Raw genomic sequence first — 26,821 nt, forward strand, 5'->3', positions numbered from 1 at the left:
GTTTGGACACCTGTGATTTAGGTTAGAGTGTGAGCGATTTTGCAACCTTTGTATCACCAAAAAAAGTAATTGAATGAAGTGAAAGCTGTCTTTTGGAACGTCAAGGCTCCGCCCATCGGTCACCACGTGGCTTCTCTCATTCTTGCCTGTTGAGTTTATTTGGTGCGGCGGTTGGTGTCCTGCCTTGCATGCTGACGACTGCTCCTCGGCTGCTCGTCAGGCTTCTGAATGTGCACTATCTTATGGGAGTGAGTGTGTCGTCTCGCGCAATGGGCAGACGCGATGGCGACAGCAGAGGAGCGACGAACACCGGCGATCGCTCGGAACTGGGCTGCCGGCAAGACTCCCCTCGGAGTCTTGGCGGAGGCGGTGGTGCGCGTGTGTCGGAGGCGGACGCCGACGTGGATGCGTCGGACCGACCAGCGTTGGAGGTGAAGAAGCACCAGCACAAACACAATCTGAAACATCGCTATAACCTGATGGAAACGCTGGGGAAGGGCACCTTCGGTAAAGTGAAGAAGGCGGTCGAGAGAGCAAGCCTCGAAACGGTGAGTGGGTGATTATGATTTTGTCAAATGTCATTATCAAGACAAACAGGCCGAACAAACGAGACGACGGGGGACAAACGAGGGACGGGCGGGATTACATCTCACACTGCACTGAAATGCTCTCATTCACACTGTACAATGTATATTTCAGTATATGGTGTGGGAGAGTGTTTCAGTCGAGTGTGAGACAGTTTCAGTTCTGTATATGGGAAAAAAATTCAGTCTGAGTGTTTCAATTGTATAGATGAGGAAAAAATCGCTTAGGTGTGTTAGGACTGCGCAATATTGGAATCACATCCGATATGCAATATGAGTGTTGAATATTGCGATATTGATGTTCGTTCAAGTTCAAGTCAACTTTATCGTCAAATGTGCCGCATGTGCAACATACAGCACAGATGAACTTACTTTCCTCTCAACCACAGGAGAGAGGAAAGTATATATAATACCGGGGCTGTCCAGCCATGACAGTCAGATGGTGCAGACATTCCTTGAAATCAAAATCAATGCTGGTACACGCGTGCTGGCGAGAAGGCCCAACCACCAAGCATATTTGATGAATGTCGTGCCCAACAATGCTGAAAAAAAATCCACATCAGGTCTACACGATGAAACACAACAGCATGTGACAAAACAAAAATAGAACCCCCCCCCCCCCACCAAAAAGAGGCAAGGCTCCTGAAGGCTGCCTGTATATTTAACATGAAATAACATTTCGTATTATAAGGAAAAGAAATACTTTTTTAGGCTCCACATATTTTGAGCTAATTAATTGCCAATTAATCGAAAACGGTCCATATTTTGCATTTTATGCAAAATCGGTGATCGACTGTAGTGTCATCATTTGGGCAAGAAATCATGGCAAACCATGACACATGCCAGCTAGAAGGCGAGCTGCACTGTGTTTGTTTGCACTGTGGCGAAAGACTGTCTGACAAATGGCCCGTGTTGCGCCAACTGCATCCCATTTTCCCATCGTGTATCTGACATATACTGCATGTATCAAGAGTGTGTGCGTGTGTGTGTGTGTAAGTGTGTAAGTGTGAGCTCATGGATCGGATGCTGCTCTTGCTTCCTGTGCTACCAGGCTTAGATGCCTTTAGACTGACTCACCTCAGCACTTGAACAAGGGGGATACACTTTTCCACAATAGGTCTTCCTCACAATAGAGTATGACTCTCCACACACACACACAGATTGCTTTGACTCTGCTGAGACATTACATTTGCAATATCACCTGAAAGAAAGAATTGAATAGCAGCAATTCATGTCTGTGTAAACATCCCGTAATCTGTTGTTGTGCTGTGATCCCAGCATAGAGAAAGCGACTCCATTTGCTCCAAATGCCTTTCGCACTTTGTAGTAAACAAACATAACGCGATCGGGATAATCCTTTTTAAAAACTGTGCATTGAGGTAAAACTGGCACAATTTCCTTGGCTGTGTCCGCCATCATTATGAGGTCAGGAAGGATAGCCGGGAAGATTTATTGCAAGACCAGGCTGCTCAAGAATGAGCTTTGCAAACGGGAGCATGTGAGTGCGTGGTTTTGGTTGGGCAAGGGTAATTGCTGAATTCCTTGCCCCACTAGTGAGCACATACCAAGAATTCTTTACAACAAAACGGACATTATTTTTGGAAACGGGACTGAGGGGGCTGTTGTTTGATCGTGAGCATGGGGAAAACGAGGAGGCGGTCCGTGCCGCTGATGTTCCAGGATGGAAACGTTACCAAGGTATCGAATGAAAGGGAACCACGGCTATTACTTTTTTGTGGTTTAATTCTTATAGTTAGAATTTGAGATGTACCAATATCACTTTGTTTTCTGAATGAATACAAGTCCTGGTACCTGTACTTGCACTCAAACACTCACCAATGCCAGGTATAGATACTTGATGGTGGCATCATGCAGTTCTTATGAAAATGCGTTTAATTTTAATCAAATACCCAGAAACACCAAACACACCCTTTTCCTGAACTTATAATAAATTTCACTCAAATATCAGACTTTGGAGTGCACAACGTGTTATTATTGACATTGAACTTTACATCCAACCGCATGTTTTTCTAACAGTCTAGCAGTGCATTTCATTTAATGTAATTTGTAATCCACAACGGCGGAGCTCGGCTTTTATTTATTCTTGGGGGAGCAATGGAGTGGGCAAGGCTATCCTAGGGTGTCCACAAAACAAAATTTGGAAACACAACAATCAACATCCATTTTGATATTGAATACAATTTGCACACGCATGCTCATAACTGCCATCCATATACAGAAGCAGCTAAATTTATTTGTAGGCTCTTATCTTACACACAGGACATTATTCGGATGAACGATGAGGTATCGTGACACATATGTCAGATGTTTTCTCCCACATGAGATCACACACTCCAAACCCATGCCACTTTAAAACTGCCGTCAATGGCCTCAAGGCTGAACAATGCCCAGAAATGTGCCTCTTGCTCTGCTCTGGTCTCCCTTGAACCAAGCGCAGTGCGTCCGGCCGGCCATACCGTCAACGCGGAGTGCACTTGTACCGTCACCATTTGTGCATTTGATGTGATCTGCTTGCCTTCCTCAGTTTGTAGTTTTGTGTCTGAAAATATGAGTGAGCAAGTAAGTGTTATGCACCAATCAGCCGGACGCCTGTAACTCGCGTATGAATCGCCAGTCATCTTAAAATTGCTCTCATCTAACTGAGATCCGTCATCAGTCATTTGTGTTTGAGGTACCCCCTTCAAATTACTTTCAGCAGTTCAATCACAATTACGCTCTGGTTTTGAGAAGGTCACATCAGTCCCCAGAGTGTGTTATCATAGTTACATAAGTGACAGGGGTGATGGAGCGTGTGAATTGGGCCTCAGAGTGGCTCATGAATGTTTATTTCCTTCAGCTGAGAATGCTGAGCCGGGACGCAGAGGAAAGGCCTGTTTGCACCAGGAAAAAAGACTTGTGTCATTCCCAATCACGTTCGTGCTCACACTTCAAATAAAATTGTATTGATTGCACATGAAGAGAACTGTTCTTGTTCAAATAGTGCTAGGATTGAGGAAAGTAAAAGAAACACTTTTTTGTTTGTTTGTTTGTTTGTTTGTTTTGCGGTTTTTATGCTGTACTGTTTTTAGGTAAAATTTCATCATTGAAATGGGAGGCTTGACTGCAATGATCATTCAGATTAAAATGTTATGGTTGTTTTTTTTCTTCTTTTTATTTGGGTGGGGCATTTTTGTTAAACTCCAGTGTTCCAAATTACGATGCAGTTTAACAGCAGTTTAACCCCCACATCTGTCATATATGATGTGGAGATCATTTTTTTCAAATCCCCCTGAAACCAAGAATCCCTCTATTATATCACCTTATCAACACTGTTGTCCATCTAACTTTTCATCATTTCATTGATTTAAAAAGTCTACACTCCCCTGTTCAAATGCCAAGTTTGTGTGATTTATTATTTTTTTTAAATGAATGAGACAAAAACTATAAAAACGTTTTCCACAACTAATGTGTCTTATAACCTGTGCAGTCCAGTTGATAATTTTTTCAAATGGGGAAATAAAAACAAAGAACTGAAATATTGGTATGCGTTTGTGCAATTGTGCACACCCTCTTGTCTGTGCTCATAGTTAGTCTACTATATTCAACTTCATGTTAAATGAGAGTCACCACACACCAGCCACCATTTAAAGTACCTCTGATGAACCACAAATTAAATTCATAAGTTCTAGTAGGCTTTTTATTATATATTAGAAGCCTGAAGGCTTTCTGCAAACACTGACTGATATTTCAAAGTGTTGATGTCTCCTCGCCACAATCACACCAAAGCATGATGATGGCCTCGCCGTGCTTCACTGTCGCTTTCCTTTCGTTGATGACCAGTGTTGCGTTTGTGCCAACAATAAAATTTGAATTATGGCCAAAACATTCAACCTTGGTTTCATTGGACTATAAGCACACAATACAGTATATATTGCGCGTTTGAGAGATTTCTCGTCTTGGTCAATGGACCCATAGCTAATTTTACTGCAGTTAGGCTCATCTGTGCAAGTATTTATTAAAACCCGTCTGAGATTAAATACCAGCGATCCAATTCAAAGGAAAAAGCAAAATTTGACCTAAATCCTGTGCACGCAATAATTTGGAACCCAATGCTGTCACATCAGAAATTTATGAGCAAGTCCAATATTTTTATTTTCTAATGTGGCCAAATGAGGACTTCTTATGATACAGTGTAGTTCTACAATACTGCAAATATTAACATTATGCACGCATCAAATCACCGTGCTTCCAATTGTGAGGCTGAGGCATCTTCATTTTATGTGCCGTTAGTGTATGCAAAATACAATAAGTATATGACTGAAAGGTCACTTATTTATCACTCCTCATGAAATATAGTTGGTTATGCCATAGAATGCTTTGCTATGTGGTGGGCATTTCTTTTGCTGTTTAAGTGAGGTGTCCAGTCCAAGGAGGTTTAGGGGCTCATGTTGAGGTTATGTTCTGGTGTTGTGTGTCTGCTTGCCGGTTGGGGGTTACATCGGGGTACAGTTAGTGCTCAGGATTAAGGAAAGGAGTGCAAACAGTCCACCCTCTGTCCCCCGGGCATGTTCACATTCACCATCCAGGCTTTAAAACCACATAATCACCTCTAATACCTAGGGATTGTATTTATGTCCACATAAGTATCATCATATCATTCTCATTGAAATAATTCACTTGGGTTGGCTTTGTACAATGGTTGTAAAACAAAATGCAGGATATCTCCATATTTTTTTTTCCAAAGTGGTGCCTTTAGACTAATTCGCTTTGTGGCCATGCTCACAACTAGCCTCATTCGCTATAACATAATGAGGTAGAATGTAATGAATTGAATAGTTTGTGCTTCATTATTACCGTATTTTCCGCACTAAAAGGAGCACCTAAAAGCCTTCCATTTTCTTAAAAGCTCACAGCGCCCCTGAAAATCCAATGCACCTTCTGTATGGTCCTTACGATAAAAATTGCTCCTTGCTAGAGACATGCTTACAACGCAGAGTTCAAACTTAAGGCGATCTGTTTCGCAGTTGAACACGGATATAGAACAGCAGCAAGAGAGTTCAACGTGAACCAGTCGATGTTATAACTTGCTGTTGGTGAAGTGAACTATGTCGCTGCTTTATTAAATAAGCTTGACTGACATCTGATCATCGCGGTATACATCGGGTGTAGTGTAGGGTTCTGTTGGCATTTCCTTGAGCGTAGCTCCATCTAGTGGATGCATTGTAGATTGCGTCTTATAATGCGGTGCATTCAATATATGAAAAAACTTACAAAATAAGCCATTCATTGAAGGTGTAGTGTTAGATTGAGTGAATTGACTTGGGTTCACTGCCAACATGCAACACTCGTATATCAATTTTTTTGCTTGCAAGTCAAGTCTTAAAATCCTGTCAAATGATGGCCAGTATCTCGAAATAGTTGTAAACTGAGTGAGTGAGTCCTGTGTATCACAAGGCACCTCTGGACATTCACTGTCATGGCTGACATGTCTTTGTTGGTTAACAAATTTGAAAAAGAAATTGTTGACGACATCAAACATTTCTTTTCTCAGGTGGCTATCAAGACTATCCGTAAGGAGCGTATCACAGACGACCTTGACAAAATTCACATCCAGAGGGAGATTGAGATTACCTCCTCGCTCCGGCACTCCCACATCATACGCTTCCTCGAAGGTAACGATTATTATAGTATCATCAATACTATAACGTGAAGCCAAGGAACTCAGTCCTTATTTTAAAAGTAGTTACTGCATAATGTATATAATATTAACTGTTTGTTAATGGTGTGTTTTAGTCATCTGGGCAGATATGCAATTTGTTTCATTGTTAACAAGGAACCAGCGATGTTACAAAAATCTTATACTGTAATTTAGCTTTCCTGAAAATCTTGGCGTCAAATCACATCAATCGAGTGTTTCTTTTATTAGAGTCATATGGATCCGGCTGTTCCGAGCTTCCAGACGCTGAATATTTGATGGCCTTTGCAGTTCTATTTCCTCTTCAGCGGAATTGATCTCAAATGTCCCCCATGTGTCACTGCAGTGTTTGAGAGCCGCGATAAGATTGTAATTGTGATGGAGTACGCCAGCAAAGGAGAGCTGTACGATTACATCTCGGAGAAGGGGAAACTTGCGGAAACAGAAGCCCGCAGCATCTTCAGGCAAATCACATCGGCTGTCCACTACTGCCACAAGGTTCAAACACATACAGTGAACTCAACGAATGTTATGGCGACTTGCACCATCGTCATCGAATGTGGTAGGCACGAGATAAATGACAGTAGCAGATGAATCTGGAAGCAAGTACAGGGCCGCTAAATCTGTTAAATCCTAATCCTAATACCTCAGAAAAAAACTTGACTTCAGTTCTCTTTGGGTTAAGAGCGCATTAGACAAAGATTGTATGTGCACAGTCACACACTGACACATTTAACATGCATGTTTTATTTAATCTGATTTCCTCCTACTTCCACTCAATTGGTTTATATTGTTTTAACATGACAACAGTGCCTCTGGCTGAAAATATGACAGGGCAGAAACTGATCACTCCAACTAAGAGTATTTACAAGGGCATTGTTTTCAAAATTAGACTGGCGTATTTTCATAGTTCCATGTTGTATCCCTTTCCTTTTCGCAGCTCTTTTTATTCACGAATCCCACACATTAAATACAGAGATTATCATGCTGCTTTTCCATCTTTACAGCACCCAGGATGGTGGATTTTCTTCACCTTATGCCTTGAAGAACTTGCCCCAAAATAGACTTAAGTGTTCCTGAGTGAATTAATACATGTTCCGCTCCACTGTGCAGGGCACAGCAAGAGATGGTTGCGATGAGTGAAACTAATTTAAAGGGGCCATGTCATGGGGAATCGTAAGGTTTTTTTTAGCTTTTAGCCATGGTAAAATGCTAATTGCTTTCCCTAAACACCTGTTGTATTCCTCCATTCGGCCATCTCTCAGCATTCCAAAATAAAAAATAAAAAAAAAAGAGAGAAAAATTGGATGAAACGTAAGAAACCGCTCAAGAACATTCCATTCACATGCTGTGAGAAAGCTTCTGGCTGTAGCATGCGTGTCACATGTTTGTGATCTCTTGCAGAATAGTGTTGTGCACCGAGATCTTAAACTGGAGAACATTCTTTTGGATGAAGATCTGAACGTGAAGGTATGGAAAAGTCCCAAAAACAGACTTTGATGATGAGACTGGTTTAAATGGGAACATGTTGATTTTCGTCCTTGCCTTTACAACATCTTGACTAACACATTTTGGCATGTGGGTTGCTGAGCCGACTGCCAAGCAACCACAACTAGTACAAATGTAGTTCCGAGGCTTAAAATCAAAAAGTTCTTCCCTGCCTTATTTGGATATTTCATTTCATATACTGCAGTTGTGTGGAATGTAAGGAATCTACTGGCAGTTGCGGCAATCAACGGTTCCAATATAAGTGAGCACATGTGGAGACTGCTCAGCCAGACTCGGTTGTTTCCAAAACGTTGGCTTCAAACATACTTGACTGCTATTAGCGGCACTTTGCAGGTACTGACCAATTTGTGGAGAGATTTTGTCTGCGCTATACACAAGCTGCTTAAATGGCAGTAAGTCAGACTGTGATGGTTTTCAGAATCAGAATCATCTTTATTGGCTAAGTATGTACAACACACAAGGAATTTGTCTCCGGTATAACACGCTGCACTAGTATCATCGTACACAACAAAATCATTGAACCATTTTAGAGTAACCAGTAGTTTTGTAGCACCATTTTGTGGTGCAAGAAGAGTGACGATGTCAGTGACTGTTTAAGGAGTTAATGGCTATAGGGAAGAAGCTGTTTAAGTGTCTACTGGATTTGGTGCGCATGGATCTGTAGCGTCTGCCTGAGGGGAGTGGCTGAAAAAGGTGGTGGGCAGGGTGCGGGGGATCCAGGAGGATTTTCCGGGCCCTTGTCTTGATTCTTGCAGTGTGCAAGTCCTCAAGAGTGGGTAGGGCGGTGCCAACGATTTTTTACGCCGTCCTAACTGTCCATTGAAGTCGGATTTTGTCCTTTTTTGTGGCGGCCCCAAACCAAACCGTGATGGAAGAACACAGGATTGATTCGATGACTGCCGTGTAGAACTGTCGTAGCACCTCCTGTGGCAGGCCATGCTTCCTCAGCAGCCTCAGGAAGTACATCAGCTGCCGGGCCCTTTTCAGGATGGAGATGGTGTTGACTTCCCACTTCATGTCCTGGGAGACTGTGATTCCCAGGAACTTGAAGGTCTCGACGGTTGACACAGGGCAGTTGGATAGTGTGAGGGGCAACTGAGGAGAAGAATGTTTCCTGAAGTCCACGATCATCTCTACAGTCTTGAGCGTGTACAGCCCGAGGTTGTGTCGGCCGCACCAGAGCTCCAGCTGCTCCACTTGTTGGCGGTACGCAGACTCGTCGCCGTCTTTGATGAGACCGATGACCGTGGTGTCGTCTGCGAACTTTATGAGTTTGACAGCTGGATCTGTTGAGGTGCAATCGTTTGTGTAGAGAGAGAAGAGCAGTGGCGAGAGGACACATCCCTGTGGGGCTCCAGTGCTGGTGGTGCGTATTGATGATGTTGTTGCTCCCAGTCTCACCTGTTGTGTCCGTCCCGTCAGGAAGCTGAGGATCCACTGGCAGATCGTAGGGGACACACCGAGGTGGAGTAGTTTGGGGGTGAGGAGTTCCGGGATGATGGTGTTGAACGCAGAGCTGAAATCCACAAACAGAATCCTTGCGTAGGTCCCTGTGCCTTGCGTAGGATGTAGTGCAGACCTACGTTGACTGCGTCTTCCACAGACCTGTTTGCCCGGTAGGCAAACTGGAGAGGGTCCAGCAGGGGTCCAGTGACGTTCTTTAGGTGGTTCAGCACAAGGCGTTCAAAGGACTTCATGACCACAGACGTCAGGGCGACAGGCCTATAGTCGTTCAGTTCCGATGTTGCAGATTTCTTGGGAACTGGGATGATGGTAGACTGTTTGAAGCAGGATGGGACCTCACACAGCTCCAGGGATCTGTTGAAGATTTGTGTGAAGACCGGAGCCAGCTGGTCAGCGCAGACTTTCAGGCAGGAGTGGGACACTTTGTCGGGTCCCGGAGCTTTCTTGATCTTTTGCTGCTTGAAGAGCCGTCTCACGTCCTGTTCGTGGATCTGTAGTGAAGAAAAAGAGGGTGGGGGGGTAGGTAGAGTGGTTTCTGGTAGAGGTGAGTGTGTGTGGGAAATGGGGGTGTCCTTTTCAAATCGGGAGAAAAACATGTTTAGTTCATTAGCAAGACCCTTATTGTTCACTGTTTGGGGGGATGGCATTCTATAGTTAGTGATTGCTTTCAGGCCATTCCATACCGATGCAGAGTCGTTAGCAGAGAACTGTTTTTTCAGCCTCTCTGCATAGCTTCTCTTTGCGATGTTAATTTCCTTTGTCATTTGGTTTCGGGCATGTTTGAACAGTGCCCGATCTCCACTTCTAAATGCGGCCTCTTTCTCTTTCCTGAGTTGCCTGAGTTTGGGAGTAAACCATGGCTTGTTATTGTTGAAGGAGCGGAAGGACTTCGTTGGTACACACATGTCCTCACAGAAACTGATGTATGATGTTATGATGTGTCTGTGTATTCATCCAGTGTGCCCGTTGAAGTTTCAAAGACGCCCCAATCAGTGCAGTCTAAGCATTCTTGTAGAGCTAGCTTTGCTTCATCTGTACATTTTGCGTTGCCTTCATTTGTATCATTACTATTTTTTTCTTAAGCAGTCACTATGGAAATGACCGTAACACGGTCCTTGCAACTGGTTGTTGAAGTTTTTATGTTGCCCACAATAGACTCATCTGGATTTGGGTTTTTAGAAATAAGTATATGTGTAGTCTACTTTAAAAAGATTATCTGTATCCAGATGTTTTGTTTTTTTTTGTACATCCACTTGACGAAATAAAATGTACCATTTTTTTTTCCTTCGGTATAGTTGACGAACATTCAAGTTATTCTGCCTGTCACTCTGTTTCGCGGGTGTAGATACATTAACAAGGATACATCCTGTTTCGTAAATAAATAATAGTTTTGGGATCAATATGGATCATTTTAAAAGGCCCACTTTATTATCTCTCACGACACATCTAACGTGCTGTGGCACGGTAGTTGAGAATAACTTCTCGTCACAGTCTGTGTATACGTTCAGTTGTGCATTTTAAACTAACGTCCCAACATGCACTTGGTTATGTTACGTAGCATAAACACCGCCACTCGTGGTTATTGTGATTCCATAACAACTGTGAGTAATTGTCAACCAACAACCCTCTTCCATGGAAATGAAGCCGCAGTGTTGAGTATTTTTACCCGCTGAGCCACTGATAGTGTGTTGGTGTGTGCACGGTAATAATCTCTTCAGATAAAGTGGAGCCTCAGCATGTTTGCATATGGTCCTCATGATTGTTCCATTACGTGACTGACTGTGCGCATCACTGGACCTCCTCTCTCACACGTAACCTTTTCACTTGAATTGTGAAGAGGGTGGTACATTAGAAACACTGATGAACACATAAAACAGTGATGTTATTCCAAAGAAACAGTTATATCTCGTCAACAGTTCTGCAAATCTTCTCTTGCTCACTTCGCAGCTCGCCGACTTTGGCCTTTCCAATCAGTACCAGAGGGACACTCTACTGCAGACCTTCTGTGGAAGTCCACTCTATGCCCCCCCGGAAATAGTGACTGGGCTGCCCTACCAAGGACCAGAGGTAGGTCAGAATGACATGGAGTATCAATAAATGAGCCAAGAAACTCAAACTCAGGGCATTAGACATATCTCGGAGCTGCTGCACACCGAGTGAAGTAACAGAACATATCTGAAGTGAACCATCATGAAAATAAATCACAGCAAGCAATTGAGCACCGCAGATCCACAGACATGCTGCAACAGAAAAACGGGGACCTTGTTACAGGTTTAGAGTCTCTAGATACAGTACTCTCTTCTGTATTAATTTTTCACTGAACCACAAAAACATGGTGCGATTGTCAAGAAGGGAGCGGATTGCTGCTAATAGGAGAAATGGGCTATTATATAACGGGGCATTTTAAGAGGCTGCTGGCAACGATTGATTGTCCCATTCCCTGACTGCATCCGTGCATTTGGGTGACAGAGACTCTCAGTGCTTTGCTTTATTGCCACGAGTATGGCTTGGTGTCCCTGTAGCGGTCGGCTAGGTCTTGCTTGGTACTCAGTACGGTAACGGGGTGAAAAGCTCATGTGCATTTTTGATCGGCTGTTTCATCTTCAATGTTGCAATTTTAATTTTGAATTTCAGCAAAATAAATGGCTGACGCTCGGCCACTCCCGAAAACTAGTCACTGAACCCCTTAACACAGCGTGACAGAATGATGCCATTTGATAACGTCACGCAGTGTGAGGAAGTGTCAAGTGTGCTTCAAATAAGTTGCCCGTAGTTGTAGTTTTCCTGATTGCTCAGCTCTTTTCAAATATTTTCAAATCCTTCAACATTTGAGGCACTGAAGCTTTATTTTTCATGCTTCATAATTTTGTGTCCCAGGTGGACTGCTGGGCGCTGGGTGTGCTGCTGTACGCTCTGGTGTATAGCAGTATGCCATTTGATGGGGCCAGTCACTCCATCCTCAAAGAGCAGATCTGCCAAGGACGCTATCGGAGACCCAACCCCCCCTCAGGTGCACCTCTTCACTGTCCTTTACATTAAACGCTACGTACACTATGTGGGCAAATGTATTGGCACACCAACAAGGACTGAACAACAATTTCAGCACGTTTGGTGGTTGTAAAGGTGGGGAAGATGTGAGCAGGTGGAGCCAAATGTAGAGCCAGGCAGGAGGAAGTCAGTATATTCAAATTTTACAGAAATGCATCCCAGTTCGGGCAAGAATATTGAGAATAGTTTTTCTCATTAATCATGAAAGTCAGTTTTCTAACAGTGGCGTGCGAGATTTAAGGGCGGTCACTTGAGTGTGCCAGTGCACAGTGTTAGCACCAAGGGTGGAAAATACAAACTCCTTTTATCGCTCAAGCAAAATCGCAAAGAAGTGAAGGAGCTCTTTGCAGCTGCTGACCTTTGCCTCAATTGTAAACAAACTGGTTTACTGCTCCTTTTTAGTCCGTATGAAAAGAGCAAATGGTAAATTACAGCGGAAATGAAATTAAAAGCATTTGCTTTCAAAAAAAAGCATCTGTCAAGTCTCCCTTATCAGCAAGTATCCCTGTCAATGCAAAAGCACACATGTATTATTGTAACGCTTAAATGATCAGACAATATAGAAGGCACATAAGGTTTCTTTATTGGCACGTTGCCTTTTATATAACTCTTGACACCCTCCCCCAGACGCCTGCGCTCTTATCGACTGGCTGTTGACGGTGCGTGTGAACGAGAGGGCGACGATCGAGGATGTAGCCAACCACTGGTGGGTGAACTGGGGCTACGAGGAGAGCGTGTGTGACTGCGCTTCATCAGCACACCCGGATTGTCCCTCCCCACTGCTGGCTCGCTACATCGACTGGCAGAATCGGGTTGCCACCAGCTTGGCTGCTGAGCCAGGATGCCTTCCTTTGGAATCCAACCATCACCCCCCTCATCCCTGTTCCTTCAGCTTGCCCCTTAGGGCTGAGCGAGGAGGAAGAACGCGAGGAGGATCTTCCAGCGTCAGAAAGTCTCGCAAGGAGAACGCCATTCCACAAGGAGCGGGTGGTGCTGCGGCAGCTTCTGCCTGTGCTGTGCCATCTTCTGCCTACACCTCTGAAAGAAGGAAACCCAAAAGTATTCTGAAACACCAGAGGAGCTTTGAGTCAGTTTTGCACAGCCCTCCCAAAGAAAGTTCCCACCCGGATACTGTTGATCCCCATCCCCATCTTTATCAAAAAGATGTACTTGGCCACACATGTCCTGAAGTCCCGGCCACTGGTCTGACATCTCCCTGTACATTCAGACAGCCCTCTTCTAAAATGCCCAAAAAGGGTATACTTAAGAACATGTATGAAGGGGAAACGGGTTATGTCTCCTCGTCACGAGGAAGAGAGTCCAGACTCGGCGTCCAAGAGAGTGATGCCGGAGACTCCTGCTTGAACAAATGGCACCAATTTGCCCCAGCAGCAGAGGACAGTCCAACCATGAGCACAGAGGCAGTGAGAAGACGAAAGGGTATTCTTAAACGGAACGGCAAGTTCTCGCGCAGTCTCGACCTTCCGGACGAACAGCGCTCCCCGCCGCCTTCCGATCGGGCGTCATTCCCAGACACGCTGCAGCAGTTCCTCCAAACCAAAATGGCCACCGATGGCCACCAAAGCCGCCCCTCCAGCGTGGTGAGTGAGGATAGCCTTTTCTCCAGCGACTCCTTCAACCTGTTGGACCTCAGCACCCGATCGCGCCGCAGCTTTTTTTGCCAAGGGATGCAACGCAGCATGTGTAGCTCAGAGGAGGACCTGCGAGGTGGAGCAGGTGAAAATGAAGGGCATGAGTCATCAGAACCGTGGCTAAATTAATGACTCTGTATGAAGTGACGGCATGCAATGTGTTTCGAAACATGTTGTGCATGTTTGAAGCAGGGTCGTAGCCAGAAATTGTTCACTCAACACCTCCGTCGGGGGGAGGCGTGCATGCGTCGTTCTTTATCATAGCATCCGCAGTTCGGGTTTTATGGAATCAAAAAAAAAAGCCTATGTCCATCACACTTATAATCAAGAAGGAACAAGTTTGGGTAGAAAACAAGTTTAGTTTTTTAAAGCTTAATTTACGAGCTAGTGCCATTTCCTTTGCCATGGCTTTGCTTTGGTGTCCTAGCTCATCATTTACCTCTATCTCATGCACTGATTCCCAAGCTAATAGCCAGTTAGTTATCAATTGTCACTGACGGCCGACACCCTTTTGTATTCTGCAATCAATGTCTTATTTATTGAAATAATTTCTAAAAAGCACAGTGGCACATAAGTATCTCAATTCTTCACAATTCTAAATGTTGCTTTTTACTTGTTTCTGCTTGTATTGTGAGTGTGTTAGGTACGATTGGTGTCCATTTTATGTCATGAAACTTTGACCGTTGATGGTATGACTTCTCAATCATGTCTGCTTGCTTTGGTGTGAAAGTAATGATTTTGATTACCGTTGACTGTAAGAATTGTTTTTTACTTAAAACAGACTATTTTAGATTTTCCATTCTGATCAAATGTATATTTATATTTTAAATGTGCTAATATATAAAAATACCTTGTGGCAGAGTATTAAGGTGTCTAAGGATACTGCATCAATGGGAAAATGGCAGAAAAATCTGAGATATGGTTGTTGTGAGGTCTGGCGGTGGTGGCCAGATAGTGGCAACAATTGGCCATGGCCACTGCAGAGCACCTTTAAACCGTGGTTTACCTTTTGACTTTAAAGATAATTGCTGCATTCATGTGGAAAGACTGAGAATTATTTAGTACTGAATTGTGGAGCTGTAGCAAAAAACTGTTTTCCACCATTTCAGTTGACATGATATTTAAGTCTGAAATGAGTACGCCCATCCCCCACTACAAAAAAACATCTGCACATTTGTTCTCATCAGTGGTTATCTGGGCAATTAAAAGCTTCTTCGTTCAAACGTCCAGCATGCAGCTAGAACCTGAATGATGACATTTACAGAACAGCTTGTGGTCGTTTTTCAAATTCTGAAGTAAGGTGGTGTCGCCAAAAACGAGCACCATCACCCGTCCACCAGAGCACCGGAAGCCTGTTAGCTTGTGAGCTAGCTCGTGGCCAGTGCCTCGTAGCTGGATTCTATTCCAGCCACCGGAGGCTTTAAGAGGATGTACAGTATATTTTTTTAAATATATAGAGATGTGTAGGCATACGAAAGTTGCTAGATAAAGTAGCATCCATTTTTCAGTGGGGTTTGGTTTCATTCATTCAGCTGACATGCCAACAGTATTCTAGAGCAGCGGCACTGGCTTGAATTTCACAATTTTTAAGTATCAATTTAGATATGTTGCATTTTTTTAATCATTCAAATTTGTCAGGGTTGTTTAAAACACTTGTCTCTGTGGTTTGCCAATTATACAAGGTATTTTCACTTTTCAGACACAAATGGCTTTACCTTTTCGGCATTAATTTTCCCAATTTACAGCACTTCTATCTTCAGAAGAGTAAAGAACTGCATTTGAGTGCTGTTAATGCAAAGTACTTTTTCTGGACGCATTTGACTTGCTTGAATGCCAACTGGGTCTCTGACAAAACCACTGGATGCAAAGCATTGAATGCAGTGACTTTTCGGTAAAGAGATTTCTGAGGATGGGGCTCTTCTCAAGATTGGACTTACCGGGTAAATCAGTGGCCTGCATTGTGAGTTTGTATGCCATTCCTGCATGTTTCACACACATCACTGTGTCAATATGGACAAAACAATATCCTATAAATGTTTAGATTATGATTCACTAACCATTACAGTACATCAAAAGACTCTTGCTTCTTTGCACAAAGGACACGAATTGCATTCGTCTCAGTCTCAACCATCAGACCATGCAGGAGATGTGGGCAATCCTGTGGAAAAGTGGGTTTCTTTTTATTAGTGTCATGAAGAATACATTTTTCCTTCATTGAAAAGTTGTCAACGTCAATGGAATCATCAAGAGAGAATATTTATGAGCATAGACACCGGTTTAGGAAAGAGTCAAAATATGCTGTACTGTGTAATAAATGATGCATTGAATTGTTTTGGCACATTGTGACATTTCTCATCTTGTTTGTTCTTTTTCTATGGTTAATGCAACCTATTTGACAGAGCACAGTACCTTCTGTTGATTAGTTGGATTTTTTTTGTGGGGCTGGCGGTCTGAATATTGAAATAGGATGTCTTCTATTTTCTTTTGAAAACATCATATCCAATTGTTCATTTTGATTTGTGTGTTTCACTGTCTGATGGGATTTTAAATCTCCCAACATGGAATGAAAAAATGTAGTAGAGTCAGCAACATGAAAATAACAGTCAGCAACATGAAAATAACCCCCAACATCTTCATTCCCCTATTTTGACACCTAATTATAAACAGTAAAATCAAGAACAAATCTAAGTCATACTGAGTTGAACGCCAAAGAATACAAGTGAGTTTTGAGGAAACTTCCAGTAAACCTGCCTGTCCATGCATATACAAGCCAGCCATACTTATGACACTGGGTTTGCCCAACTTGCAGGTTACGCCGCAACGACATTATCTCCAAGTGGTCACATACAGGCCGTCCAGTTACATAACTGCAAGCATTTGAAGTGTTAGCCTAAATTACAGTGACCTTTCTGTGTACATACATTTTATATTTCTCCCAGTTTTATTGGGGTTGTTTTTTGATAGGACAAATTTTGAGCAACCTCTAGTCCTTAGTAATGGCCTGACATATTAAGGAGTTCAGGAAGTCAAAACAATATCCTTTCAGTAATAATGTGTAGGCCACTGCTCAATCCCAGTGACTATTTTCCTTCAACAGCATCAGCTAATTGTCCAGAGACCTTAAATATGTAAGACATTCTGATAATCTGCACTAATAACTAGTGCAAACCAGGGTGAAAGCAATTGATGGCTAAGACCTGCAGGCAAGAGGCTTTTTCAAGTGAACAAAAGCAGGCATTTTATTAATTCACATTGGCTACTAAAGCACAATTATACTAATGTCATGCTAGTTTTACACACTTGACAAATAGCATACGGGGCAGCCTATCTCTTGAAATATTGTGTCGTGTGGAGGGTTTGACTCTTATAAAAAGAAAGTGAGAGCTTTGAAATATGTTCTGTAAAGCGCTTTGTTGCAGCTGTTATGAAAGCGCTATATAAATAAAGCTGTATTGTATTGGTTACACTCAATTACAATTGCTTTTATTATTACTTTCAAACAAGTCACCCTAAAAGTGTAATAATTCTGTTTTGTGGTTCAACAGCAACAGTGTGAGTTTTAACAGTGCAACAGCAAAAGTCATTCTTGTTGAGAAGATAAGGTGTGTCAGAAAATTTTCAGGATAGGTGTCACAAAAAATGGTCTAAACTACAAGACTTTACCATCAAATACTGTAATGCACTGTCCAAGCTTTCTCTGTCATGCTTTTATCCCCTCCTGAAATTATTTTTCCAAGATCCTCCACAGGTCCATTCTCACAGCAATCTTGATGTTGTTCACGTCTTCATAATGGGGTTTTTTCTGAAGACCCTTATGGATTGAGTAAAGAGGGTGAAAACACACACAAAACAAGGACTGGTGAGGAGGGAGGATGTTCCAGCACAGAGACGTTCTTCCCAGCCGGGAAGTGTCAGATGGATCTGTTGCTGGATGTGCTGGACCACAGTGTAGAGGCAAACTTGTACTGTAATTTGTGTTTGAAATGTTTATCTTCTGTGACATCAGTTCGGCAACTTTTGTGATACACCTTGTATTTTATCAAATGTGCACCGTACGAATATTCTCCAAATATATGTGAAATTGAGAAGCATCTTCATTTACCTTAAAATAAATAAGTTTTAGTCTACTGGAAAATTGGGGTTCCAGTTGACTCTAGCGTCATCCTGTGGTCGTTTGTGTTGTCACATACAACGAGCCAATTCAAAGAAATAAAATATGCACTTAACTTTTACATTTTATTGCTTTAATCAACGCGGAGCAATTATTTTGACTAAAATGAATTTTCGATCGAAGAGGTCATTCAGTCAGTACAAGTATTCAAAAGAACCTATTCACACTACATTTCAATTAATTCTGACAGTGGCGTGTTCACAGGAATATAACCCTATGAAGCACCAGCCTAAAGCACAAGTGCAATATAGTATAATTAAAAATTTTGTCCGTTTCTAGTAAGATAGCGGGGTACATTTATCTCTCACCTCTCGCAGCTTGTTTCCCGAATGGTTGTCCCGGGTAACTGAAGTGCGTCAAAAATAAAAACCCGGAGTTAACACTGCACAATGTCTCCATGGTTCCTAGCAACATCAAAACGGGGTGGTGGGGCAGGTTTGCAAACGAAGGAGAGAAATGCGCTGATATCCCAGTTTACAGCAAAGCTAGTGTTTCATTGTTTTCTTCCATCGACATTGAGTAAAGACGTTTAGTTTTCGATAACGGAACTGTTTCGTTTCATTCCACTGAAGGGGCGCGGACGGAAACGCAAATAATTGGAGCGTGTTGCCGTACCTCTAATCCCGTGCAAAAGACCAATCCAGACCGTGAAAGTCATGTTCAAAAATACATTCCAAAGTGGGTTTCTTTCCATTTTATATAGTATCGGGAGCAAACCTCTTCAGATATGGGATAAAAAGGTAAATTGACTTTTTGACTCGGTCGTTTGCTTCATTGTGCCTTATCGCTAATGCTAATGAGTCTGGGATGAGCTGCAATTGATATAGTTTGTTCGGAGTCTCAGTGAAGTAAGGCTTCGTAATGTGTTTGTAGCCTACGTTTTTTTTATTACATTGCTGCTGGGCGTCTAAACATATGTTTTATGACTAAGAGTCTGTATTTTTCTCTTATTTACAAGGTGAGGAATGGCCACATCAAGCGAATTACTGATAATGACATTCATTCACTGGTGTTGGAGGTCGAAGGGACAAACGTCAGGTATGTGTCCACTGAAGATCATCTTCGAACCAGTGCTGTCTTGTTTGTGTCCACAGTATGGGACACTCATTTCTGGTCTTAGTTGTATTTTATTTATTTATTTATTTATTTATTTATTTGTTTGTTTGTTTGTTTGTTTGTTTGTTTGTTTGTTTGTGTCCTCACAGTACTACTTATATCACCTGCCCAGCTGACCCAAAGAAGACGCTTGGTATCAAGTTGCCTTTTCTTGTAATGATCATCAAAAACCTAAAGAAGTATTTCACCTTCGAAGTTCAGGTGCAGATACGAGTCATTTCAGTGTGTTGACAATAGAGAGGCAGAAGTGACGCTCTCCCTGCTCTTGTCTCCGTACTTTTCCACTTTCAGGTGTTAGATGATAAAAATGTTCGACGGCGGTTTCGGGCGAGTAACTACCAGAGCACAACGCGAGTAAAACCATTCATCTGCACCATGCCAATGAGACTTGATGACGGCTGGAATCAGATTCAGTTCAATTTGTCAGATTTCACCAGGAGAGCCTACGGAACCAATTACATCGAGACTCTGCGTGTGCAGGTGAGTTTGCAGCCACACCTTATTTGCTCAACTTTTACAACTAAGTAGGATGCTGCATGAGTTGTAAAAAATGAATACAAGTGGAAGTGTCATGTACCAGATGTTTTTGGTGTCAGGTAAAGTTCAACTGATAATATACGGTCTCTTAGTATTTAATGTCCAAACACAATAGCAGTGATAATTTTACAGTTTACTGCCAGCGAGTCCCATGGACTCGCTGATCAGAAAAGTGTGAGTCCCATTATGCATTTAGAGAGTCCCAAATTTCGAATTCTGAAATAGTCTACTTATTCAATTGCATATGATAATAACACAAACAACAACATGTACTGTACATACAATTATAAACAAATGCTGCAAAAATGTAAATAATTCAGTAGCAGCCCCGAGGCTTTCGGAAATTCACGGTCACCGTTATTCGGTTCCGTCGAATTGCCCAATGGGAAACCATGGTAACTAATTTTGGGTTCCGTAAACATTCATCATGGGAACCCCTTTTTCTATTTTGACTGATATTCATAATCAAGAATTCTGAAACTCAAATGTATTATGTTTCAAGGGGAAATGTTTGAAAACTATGCATTAACAATGAACATTACATCAGCAGCTGTGTACATTCCGGGTTAATTCCAAAAAATAAATGGATCAAAATATGTTGTACTGTACTTATCTGGCATCATGAATACAGCATACCACAAAATCAGACTATTTTTTCCAATCTCACACTGCAAAGATTAATTTACTGGTAATCATTAATACAGGAAAGTATTGATGTGGCTTGACATCTTCTTCCCAAAACGATGCATGCGTCTACTCTCAATTTGACGAAAGAATCTACCACATGTCATCATTAGTTTTACCAACAGTTAACATTTGCATTATTACACCTTGTGACGAATTATCTATTCCTAAAGTTACCATGCTACAACCAGTAAATTATTGAAGAACCAATACTGTTTCATAATATTTTTCATAGCGATTAGCCTCTAGATCTAATGACGAACTTGCCTCACAATCGTGCCTCCCGTCGTATCTCGCTCTCGTGTTCTGTGCATACGTCACAGGTGAGTTTAGTGATACGCCCTTCGGACGATTCATACAAAAAATCAGACTGGCATTCCCATTTCTTAAATGTCGTAATTAGTAGACCTTTGTGAGTTGTTTTTTTTCGCCGCCATCTCAAACTTTCATTCGCGAAATTCATCCATTTGCGGACTAAAATAGCAACCCGCATGCGCACATAACGTTATCTGTTCCCCCCCCAACACTGAAAACAAAACAAATTGAAAGTAAATTAGAAGAAACGCACACCACACCACAAACACACCTACAGGCACAGTAAAATTGCATTGATCACTGTTGAGGAATGGGAGCTGTCAATTTGCTCTTGGCCCTTCCTTGGTTACAGGTTCTTTTATCTCTCTATAAGGTGGAAGAAGACCCAACACCACGTAGTCTTTTCTTCAGTTTATCACAACGCAACACAAATCGATTCGGGCTCCTGTGAGTCTCAGATTTCAGCAGGAAGCCCCGAGCAACTACAGTCACACGTACATATAGGTATAGTATGTTAATTATGTTAATTAGGGGCGGGCAGTCCTTCCCCTTATGTAAAAATCTGAAACAAAGAAAGTCAAGCAAAGTTCGATCTTGGCATTTTGACAAAGTACAGACAATATCTGCTGGTCCGCAAATCTTGAGATTAGGGTTCCTCTTCGAAGGCACTTGACTGCCTTCAGGGACTTTTACGAGGTGGGGGAGGCAGAAAAACCCTCGGGGGCTGTTAATTAACCAAGTGAAAATAGGATCAAAACTTCACACTACATTATTTTAAGTACCGTATTTTCACGACTATTCGACGCATCGTACTAATGGCCGCAGTCTCATTAATGCGTGACATTTCTGTATTTTACACATACACAGGACGCATCGTACGAATAGCCGCAGTTTTACAGTGGTAAAACATACGCCAGCTTAAACATACGGCATGCATGCGCGCACTCTAACACGTTAGCTTGAAGCATACGGTAGCATGCCAAGACATACAGATAAGATAAAAACACGTTTTTAAAAAGGCAACGAAAGCAGAACTGAGTTCGGGTGTATTTTATTTAGCCATCGTACAATGTTCTCACGTTTTTCGATCAATCATCACCCAGAAATCCATCAAAGTCCTCATCCTCTGTATCAGAAGCAGAGGACTGCACATCTCAGTTGTCATTGAATGCATCACATGCTAGTGTGAGTTGCTACGCATTGCCGAGCGGAAAGAAGGAGTAGCAACAGCAAAGTCAACATTTCTCTCGTGTGAAGCTTTCCCACATTTGAAAGTAAAGAACAGAGCGAAACATGGTGGCAGCGCGTGTGTGTGTAGAAAGAATTGAACAATTGTGCAAGTACCGTAATCCATCAAAAACGCCGCGTTCCCTCTCGTTGTTGCGTATTGTGGCGTAACTCGCCAAGCGCTGCCTCTCACTCTTTGTAAAGTTGTGTTTGTCACTGATCATCCATTGTTCCCATGCCGTTTGCAACTTTACTTTGAACGCCCGGTTGATGCCAATATCCAGCGGTTGGAGTTCCTTAGTCAAGCCTCCGGGAATAACGGCAAGCTCAGAGTTCATTTGCTTGACTTGTTTTTTCACCGCTGCTGTGAGTTGGGCACGCATGCCAAAAGCATAACCGGTGGCTTTAAGTTTGAACTGAGCTTCGTAGGCGTGCGTGTCTTTTTGTCGAATTTATTTTCAGGGGTTCTTAGAAACCAAAACCGGAGTTGTTTTGCAACAATGCACATTGCCACACGCTATACAATTGTTGGTACCGGCTTGAGGCGTCCACTTACACGCCCACCCTTCACCATTGGCGGACTAGCTTGTCTGTCCTCTCTCTCCCTCTCTCTCTCTCTCCCTCTCCATATATGTATATATACACGCCCACCCTTCCCTGATTGGCCGACTTCTTTCACAGTCACTTCCGCCTTTTCTCTATATAAACAGCGTGTCGGCTGTCAGTCAGATTTTGGAACTCGGCGCATATAAAGGACACTCCGCACCATAAGGCGTCCTGTCCATTTTGGAGAAAATTTAAGACTTTTAATGGCGCCTTATAGTCGTGAAAATACGGTACTTCAGCAGATGTTCAGGACAGAGACTAGTATCAATAGTTCTCATAGCAAGATGAAATTCCTCAACAATGTTCTACTACTACTTCTAGAGGAATAATTTCTTAACATCACACAGGAGAGATTTGATTGCGTACAGTCAACTCGTGTGCGGTGACTTTTATGGTGAAACGATTTTTCGGTACCGTCAAAATAACGCCTCTGAAACGACACGCTACCGGTAACAATCGTTACCGTGAAATCCTCAGGCCTGACATAGTTTTTTTTGTTTTGTTTTGACTGAGAAATTTCCTTGCGTCCCAAAAACGCACATTATTTGGAACTGTGCATCCCGCGGGGAAATTATGCGTCTAGGACGTGGGACGCAGAGGTAACATGATGGGTGCAATAGACAATACAATAGATGCTAGTATATGCCTGCTATATTTGTCTTGCAGATTCATGCTAACTGTCGTATCAGGAGGGTCTATTTCTCAGACAGGCTCTACTCTGAGGATGAGCTACCAGCAGAGTTTAAACTCTACGTCCCCGTCCAGAGCCAGAAGGCCAAGGTGAGAAACACACTTCACTGTTGTGATTGTAAATATGGCATGTAGATTTGCATTATTTAAATGTATGACTCTCACCCCTGTTTTTTTTTCTTGCAGCAGTAGAATTACCAAAGAAAAATGCACCATTTCCCCAAACCTGATGCATGTTTGAGTTGTACAATATTGTGTGTGTGTGTGTGTAGTTATTTCTTGTGCTATTTTTATGATGAGTGTTTTTTCATATTTGTGAATAAAGGAGAGAATAAGTCTTTTGCTCATTAGTTGTTTGTTTAAAGTGGTGGATCTTAACAATAACAGATTGAAGTGCATACTTCATACTAATTAATACAATACACGCCGATTTATATAGCGCTTTCACAATAGTGGCAGCTGTATCAAAGCGCTTAACAAAACACTTAACCTAAAGTAAAATAATAAACACAACAGACAGTCATGCAGTTCTAACCACTTTTCCATCACACGCTTTGTTGTTTGAAGCAGTTTGAGATGAAAGAGAAGAGAATCAAAGTGTCCTCTCACCAGTGGATCAGAGACGTCATGCTCAAAAATGTGCACACGTTGGCTACAAGCTAAGTTTCAAAGTCAACATGAAGCTGTAGCATCCATTCATGAAAAAAAAAAGATTGGTTGACTTCGCCTGTCCCATGGAAATCCATTTCCATTCCAAGCGGCGACTCGCGGTTTCATTAAGATGATAAAAATGTTCGACGGCGGTTTCGGGCGAGTAACTACCAGAGCACAACGCGAGTAAGATCATTCATCTGCACCATGCCAATGAGACTTGAGGGCTGGAATCAGATTCAGTTCAATTTGTCAGATTTCACCAGGAGAGCCTACGGAACCAATTACATCGAGACTCTGCGTGTGCAGGTGAGTTTGCAGCCACACCTTATTTGCACAACTTTTACAACTAAGTAGGATGCTGCATGAGTTGTAAAAAATGAATACAAGTGGAAGTGTCATGTACCAGATGTTTTTGGTGTCAGGTAAAGTTCAACTGATAATATACGGTCTCTTAGTATTTAATGTCCAAACACAATAGCAATGATAATTTTACAGTTTACTGCCAGCGAGTCCCATGGACTCGCTGATCAGAAAAGTATGAGTCCCATTATGCATTTATCCATCCATCCATCCATCAACTACCGCTTATCCGGGACCGGGTCGCGGGGGCAACAGCTTTAGCAGGGAAGCCCAGACTTCCCTCTCCCTAGCTACTTCGTCCAGCTCTCCCCGGGGGATCCCGAGTCGTTCCCAGGCCAGCTGGGTGACAAAGTCTCTCCAGCGTGTCCTGGGTCTTCCTCGGGGTCTCCTCCCGGTGGGGCATGACCGGAACACCTCACCGGGGAGGCGCTCAGGAGGCATCCGAATAAGATGCCCAAGCCACCTCATCTGGCTCCTCTCGATATGGAGGAGAAGCGGCTCGACTCTGAGCCCCTCCCGGATGACCGAGCTTCTCACCTTATCTCTAAGGGAGAGCCCGGACACCCTGCGGAGAAAACTCATTTCGGCCGCTTGTAACCGGGATCTCGTTCTTTCGGTCACGACCCATAGCTCGTGACCATAGATGAGGGTTGGAACGTAGATTGACCGGTAAATTGAGAGGTTCGCCGTTTGGCTCAGCTCCTTCTTCACCACCGATACAACGTCTGCATCACAGCAGACGCTGCACCGATCCGCCTGTCGATCTCCCGCTCCCTTCTGCCCCCACTCGTGAACAAGACCCCAAGATACTTGAACTCCTCCACTTGGGGCAAGATCTCCTCCCCGACCCGGAGGGGGCACTCCACCCTTTTTCGACTGAGGACCATGGTTTCAGATTTGGAGGTGCTGATCTTCATCCCAACCGCTTCACACTCGTCTGCGAAACGCTCCAGTGAGAGTTGGAGAGCCCCGTATAAGGAGCCAACAGCACTACATCATCTGCAAAAAGCAGGGATGCAATACTGAGGCCCCCAAAACGGACCCCCTCAACGCTTCGGCTGCGCCTAGAAATTCTGTCCATAAAGGTTATGAACAGAATCGGTGACAAAGGGCAGCCTTGGCGGAGTCCTAGCCCCACTGGAAACGATTCCGACTTACTGACGGCAATGCGAACCAAACTCTGACATCGGTGGTATAGTGACCGAACAGCCCGTATCAGGGGGTCGGTACCCCATACCCTCGAAGCACCCCCCACAGAACTCCCCGAGGGACACGGTCAAACGCCTTCTCCAAGTCCACAAAACACATGTAGACTGGTTGAGCGAATTCCCACATACCCTCGAGGACCCTGCTAAGGGTGTAGAGCTGGTCCACTGTTCCACGGCCGGGACGAAAACCACACTGCTCCTCCTCAATCTGAGGCTCGACTTCCTGACGGACCCTCCTCTCCAGCACCCCTGAATAGACCTTACCAGGGAGGCTGAGGAGTGTGATCCCTCTATAGTTGGAACACACCCTCCGGTCCCATCCATCCATCCATCATCTACCGCTTATCCGGGGCCGGGTCGCGGGGGCAACAGCTTTAGCAGGGAAGCCCAGACTTCCCTCTCCCTAGCTACTTCTTCCAGCTCTCCCCGGGGGATCCCGAGTCGTTCCCAGGCAAGCTGGGTGACATAGTCTCTCCAGCGTGTCCTGGGTCTTCCTCGGGGTCTCCTCCCGGTGGGACATGACCGGAACACCTCACCGGGGAGGCGCTCAGGAGGCATCCGAATCAGATGCCCAAGCCACCTCATCTGGCTCCTCTCGATGTGGAGGAGAAGCGGCTCGACTCTGAGCCCCTCCCGGATGACTGAGCTTCTCACCTTATCTCTAAGGGAGAGCCCGGACACCCTGCGGAGAAAACTCATTTCAGCCGCTTATATCCGGGATCTCGTTCTTTCGGTCACGACCCATAGCTCGTGACCATAGGTGAGGGTTGGGACATAGATCGACCGGTAAATTGAGAGCTTCGCCTTTTGGCTCAGCTCCTTCTTCACCACGACAGACCGATACAACGTCCGCATCACAGCAGACGCTGCACCGATCCGCCTGTCGATCTCCCGCTCCCTCCTAACCCCACTCGTGAACAAGACCCCAAGATACTTGAACTCCTCCACTTGGGGCAAGATCTCCTCCCCGACCCGGAGGGGGCACTCCACCCTTTTCCGACTGAGGACCATGGTTTCAGATTTGGAGGTGCTGATCTTCATCCCAACCGCTTCACACTCGGCTGCGAAACGCTCCAGTGAGAGTTGGAGAGCTCCGTTTGAAGGAGCCAACAGCACCACATCATCTGCAAAAAGCAGGGATGCAATACTGAGGCCCCCAAAACGGACCCCCTCAACGCTTCGGCTGCGCCTAGAAATTCTGTCCATAAAGGTTATGAACAGAATCGGCGACAAAGGGCAGCCTTGGCGGAGTCCTACCTCCACTGGAAACGATTCTGACTTACTGCCGGCAATGCGAACCA

General features: G+C 43.7%; 2 protein-coding genes and 1 long non-coding RNA gene across 3 annotated transcripts; 2 read left to right on the forward strand and 1 right to left on the reverse strand.

The window, feature by feature from the left end:
* Positions 1-132: 132 nt before the first annotated feature.
* On the forward strand, positions 133-16,290 carry LOC127595591 (NUAK family SNF1-like kinase 1). Its single transcript, XM_052057210.1, has 7 exons — positions 133-548; positions 6,136-6,256; positions 6,626-6,777; positions 7,684-7,749; positions 11,200-11,319; positions 12,130-12,262; positions 12,928-16,290. Exons 1-7 carry the CDS (start codon positions 189-191, stop codon positions 14,079-14,081), a joined length of 2,106 nt encoding a protein of 701 aa, XP_051913170.1. The 5' UTR covers positions 133-188; the 3' UTR covers positions 14,082-16,290.
* Positions 16,291-17,173: 883 nt separating this feature from the next.
* LOC127595650 (uncharacterized) lies at positions 17,174-18,532 on the reverse strand. The gene is made up of 2 exons (XR_007961300.1): positions 18,432-18,532; positions 17,174-17,763 (listed from the first exon to the last, which is right to left on the reverse strand). It is a non-coding gene; the product is annotated as an uncharacterized LOC127595650 (long non-coding RNA).
* A 127-nt stretch (positions 18,533-18,659) lies between these two features.
* Positions 18,660-23,640, forward strand: cfap20 (cilia and flagella associated protein 20). Its single transcript, XM_052057292.1, has 6 exons — positions 18,660-18,863; positions 19,082-19,161; positions 19,329-19,440; positions 19,531-19,719; positions 23,275-23,388; positions 23,485-23,640. The coding sequence occupies exons 1-6, from the start codon at positions 18,780-18,782 to the stop codon at positions 23,488-23,490; spliced, it is 585 nt and encodes a 194-aa protein (XP_051913252.1). The 5' UTR covers positions 18,660-18,779; the 3' UTR covers positions 23,491-23,640.
* Positions 23,641-26,821: the final 3,181 nt, after the last annotated feature.

Source organism: Hippocampus zosterae, chromosome 2 (assembly GCF_025434085.1).
Source record: "Hippocampus zosterae strain Florida chromosome 2, ASM2543408v3, whole genome shotgun sequence".
Taxonomy (NCBI): domain Eukaryota; kingdom Metazoa; phylum Chordata; class Actinopteri; order Syngnathiformes; family Syngnathidae; genus Hippocampus; species Hippocampus zosterae.

Coding starts and splice junctions, on each gene's coding strand:
- cfap20 (XM_052057292.1), top strand. CDS start 18,780: ATGTTCAAAAATACATTCCAAAGTGGGTTTCTTTCCATTTTATATAGT. Junction 19,162..19,328: donor GTCGAAGGGACAAACGTCAG/GTATGTGTCCAC, acceptor GTGTCCTCACAG/TACTACTTATATCACCTGCC. Junction 19,720..23,274: donor TCGAGACTCTGCGTGTGCAG/GTGAGTTTGCAG, acceptor TTTGTCTTGCAG/ATTCATGCTAACTGTCGTAT.
- LOC127595591 (XM_052057210.1), top strand. CDS start 189: ATGCTGACGACTGCTCCTCGGCTGCTCGTCAGGCTTCTGAATGTGCAC. Junction 6,257..6,625: donor CATCATACGCTTCCTCGAAG/GTAACGATTATT, acceptor GTGTCACTGCAG/TGTTTGAGAGCCGCGATAAG. Junction 11,320..12,129: donor TGCCCTACCAAGGACCAGAG/GTAGGTCAGAAT, acceptor TTTGTGTCCCAG/GTGGACTGCTGGGCGCTGGG.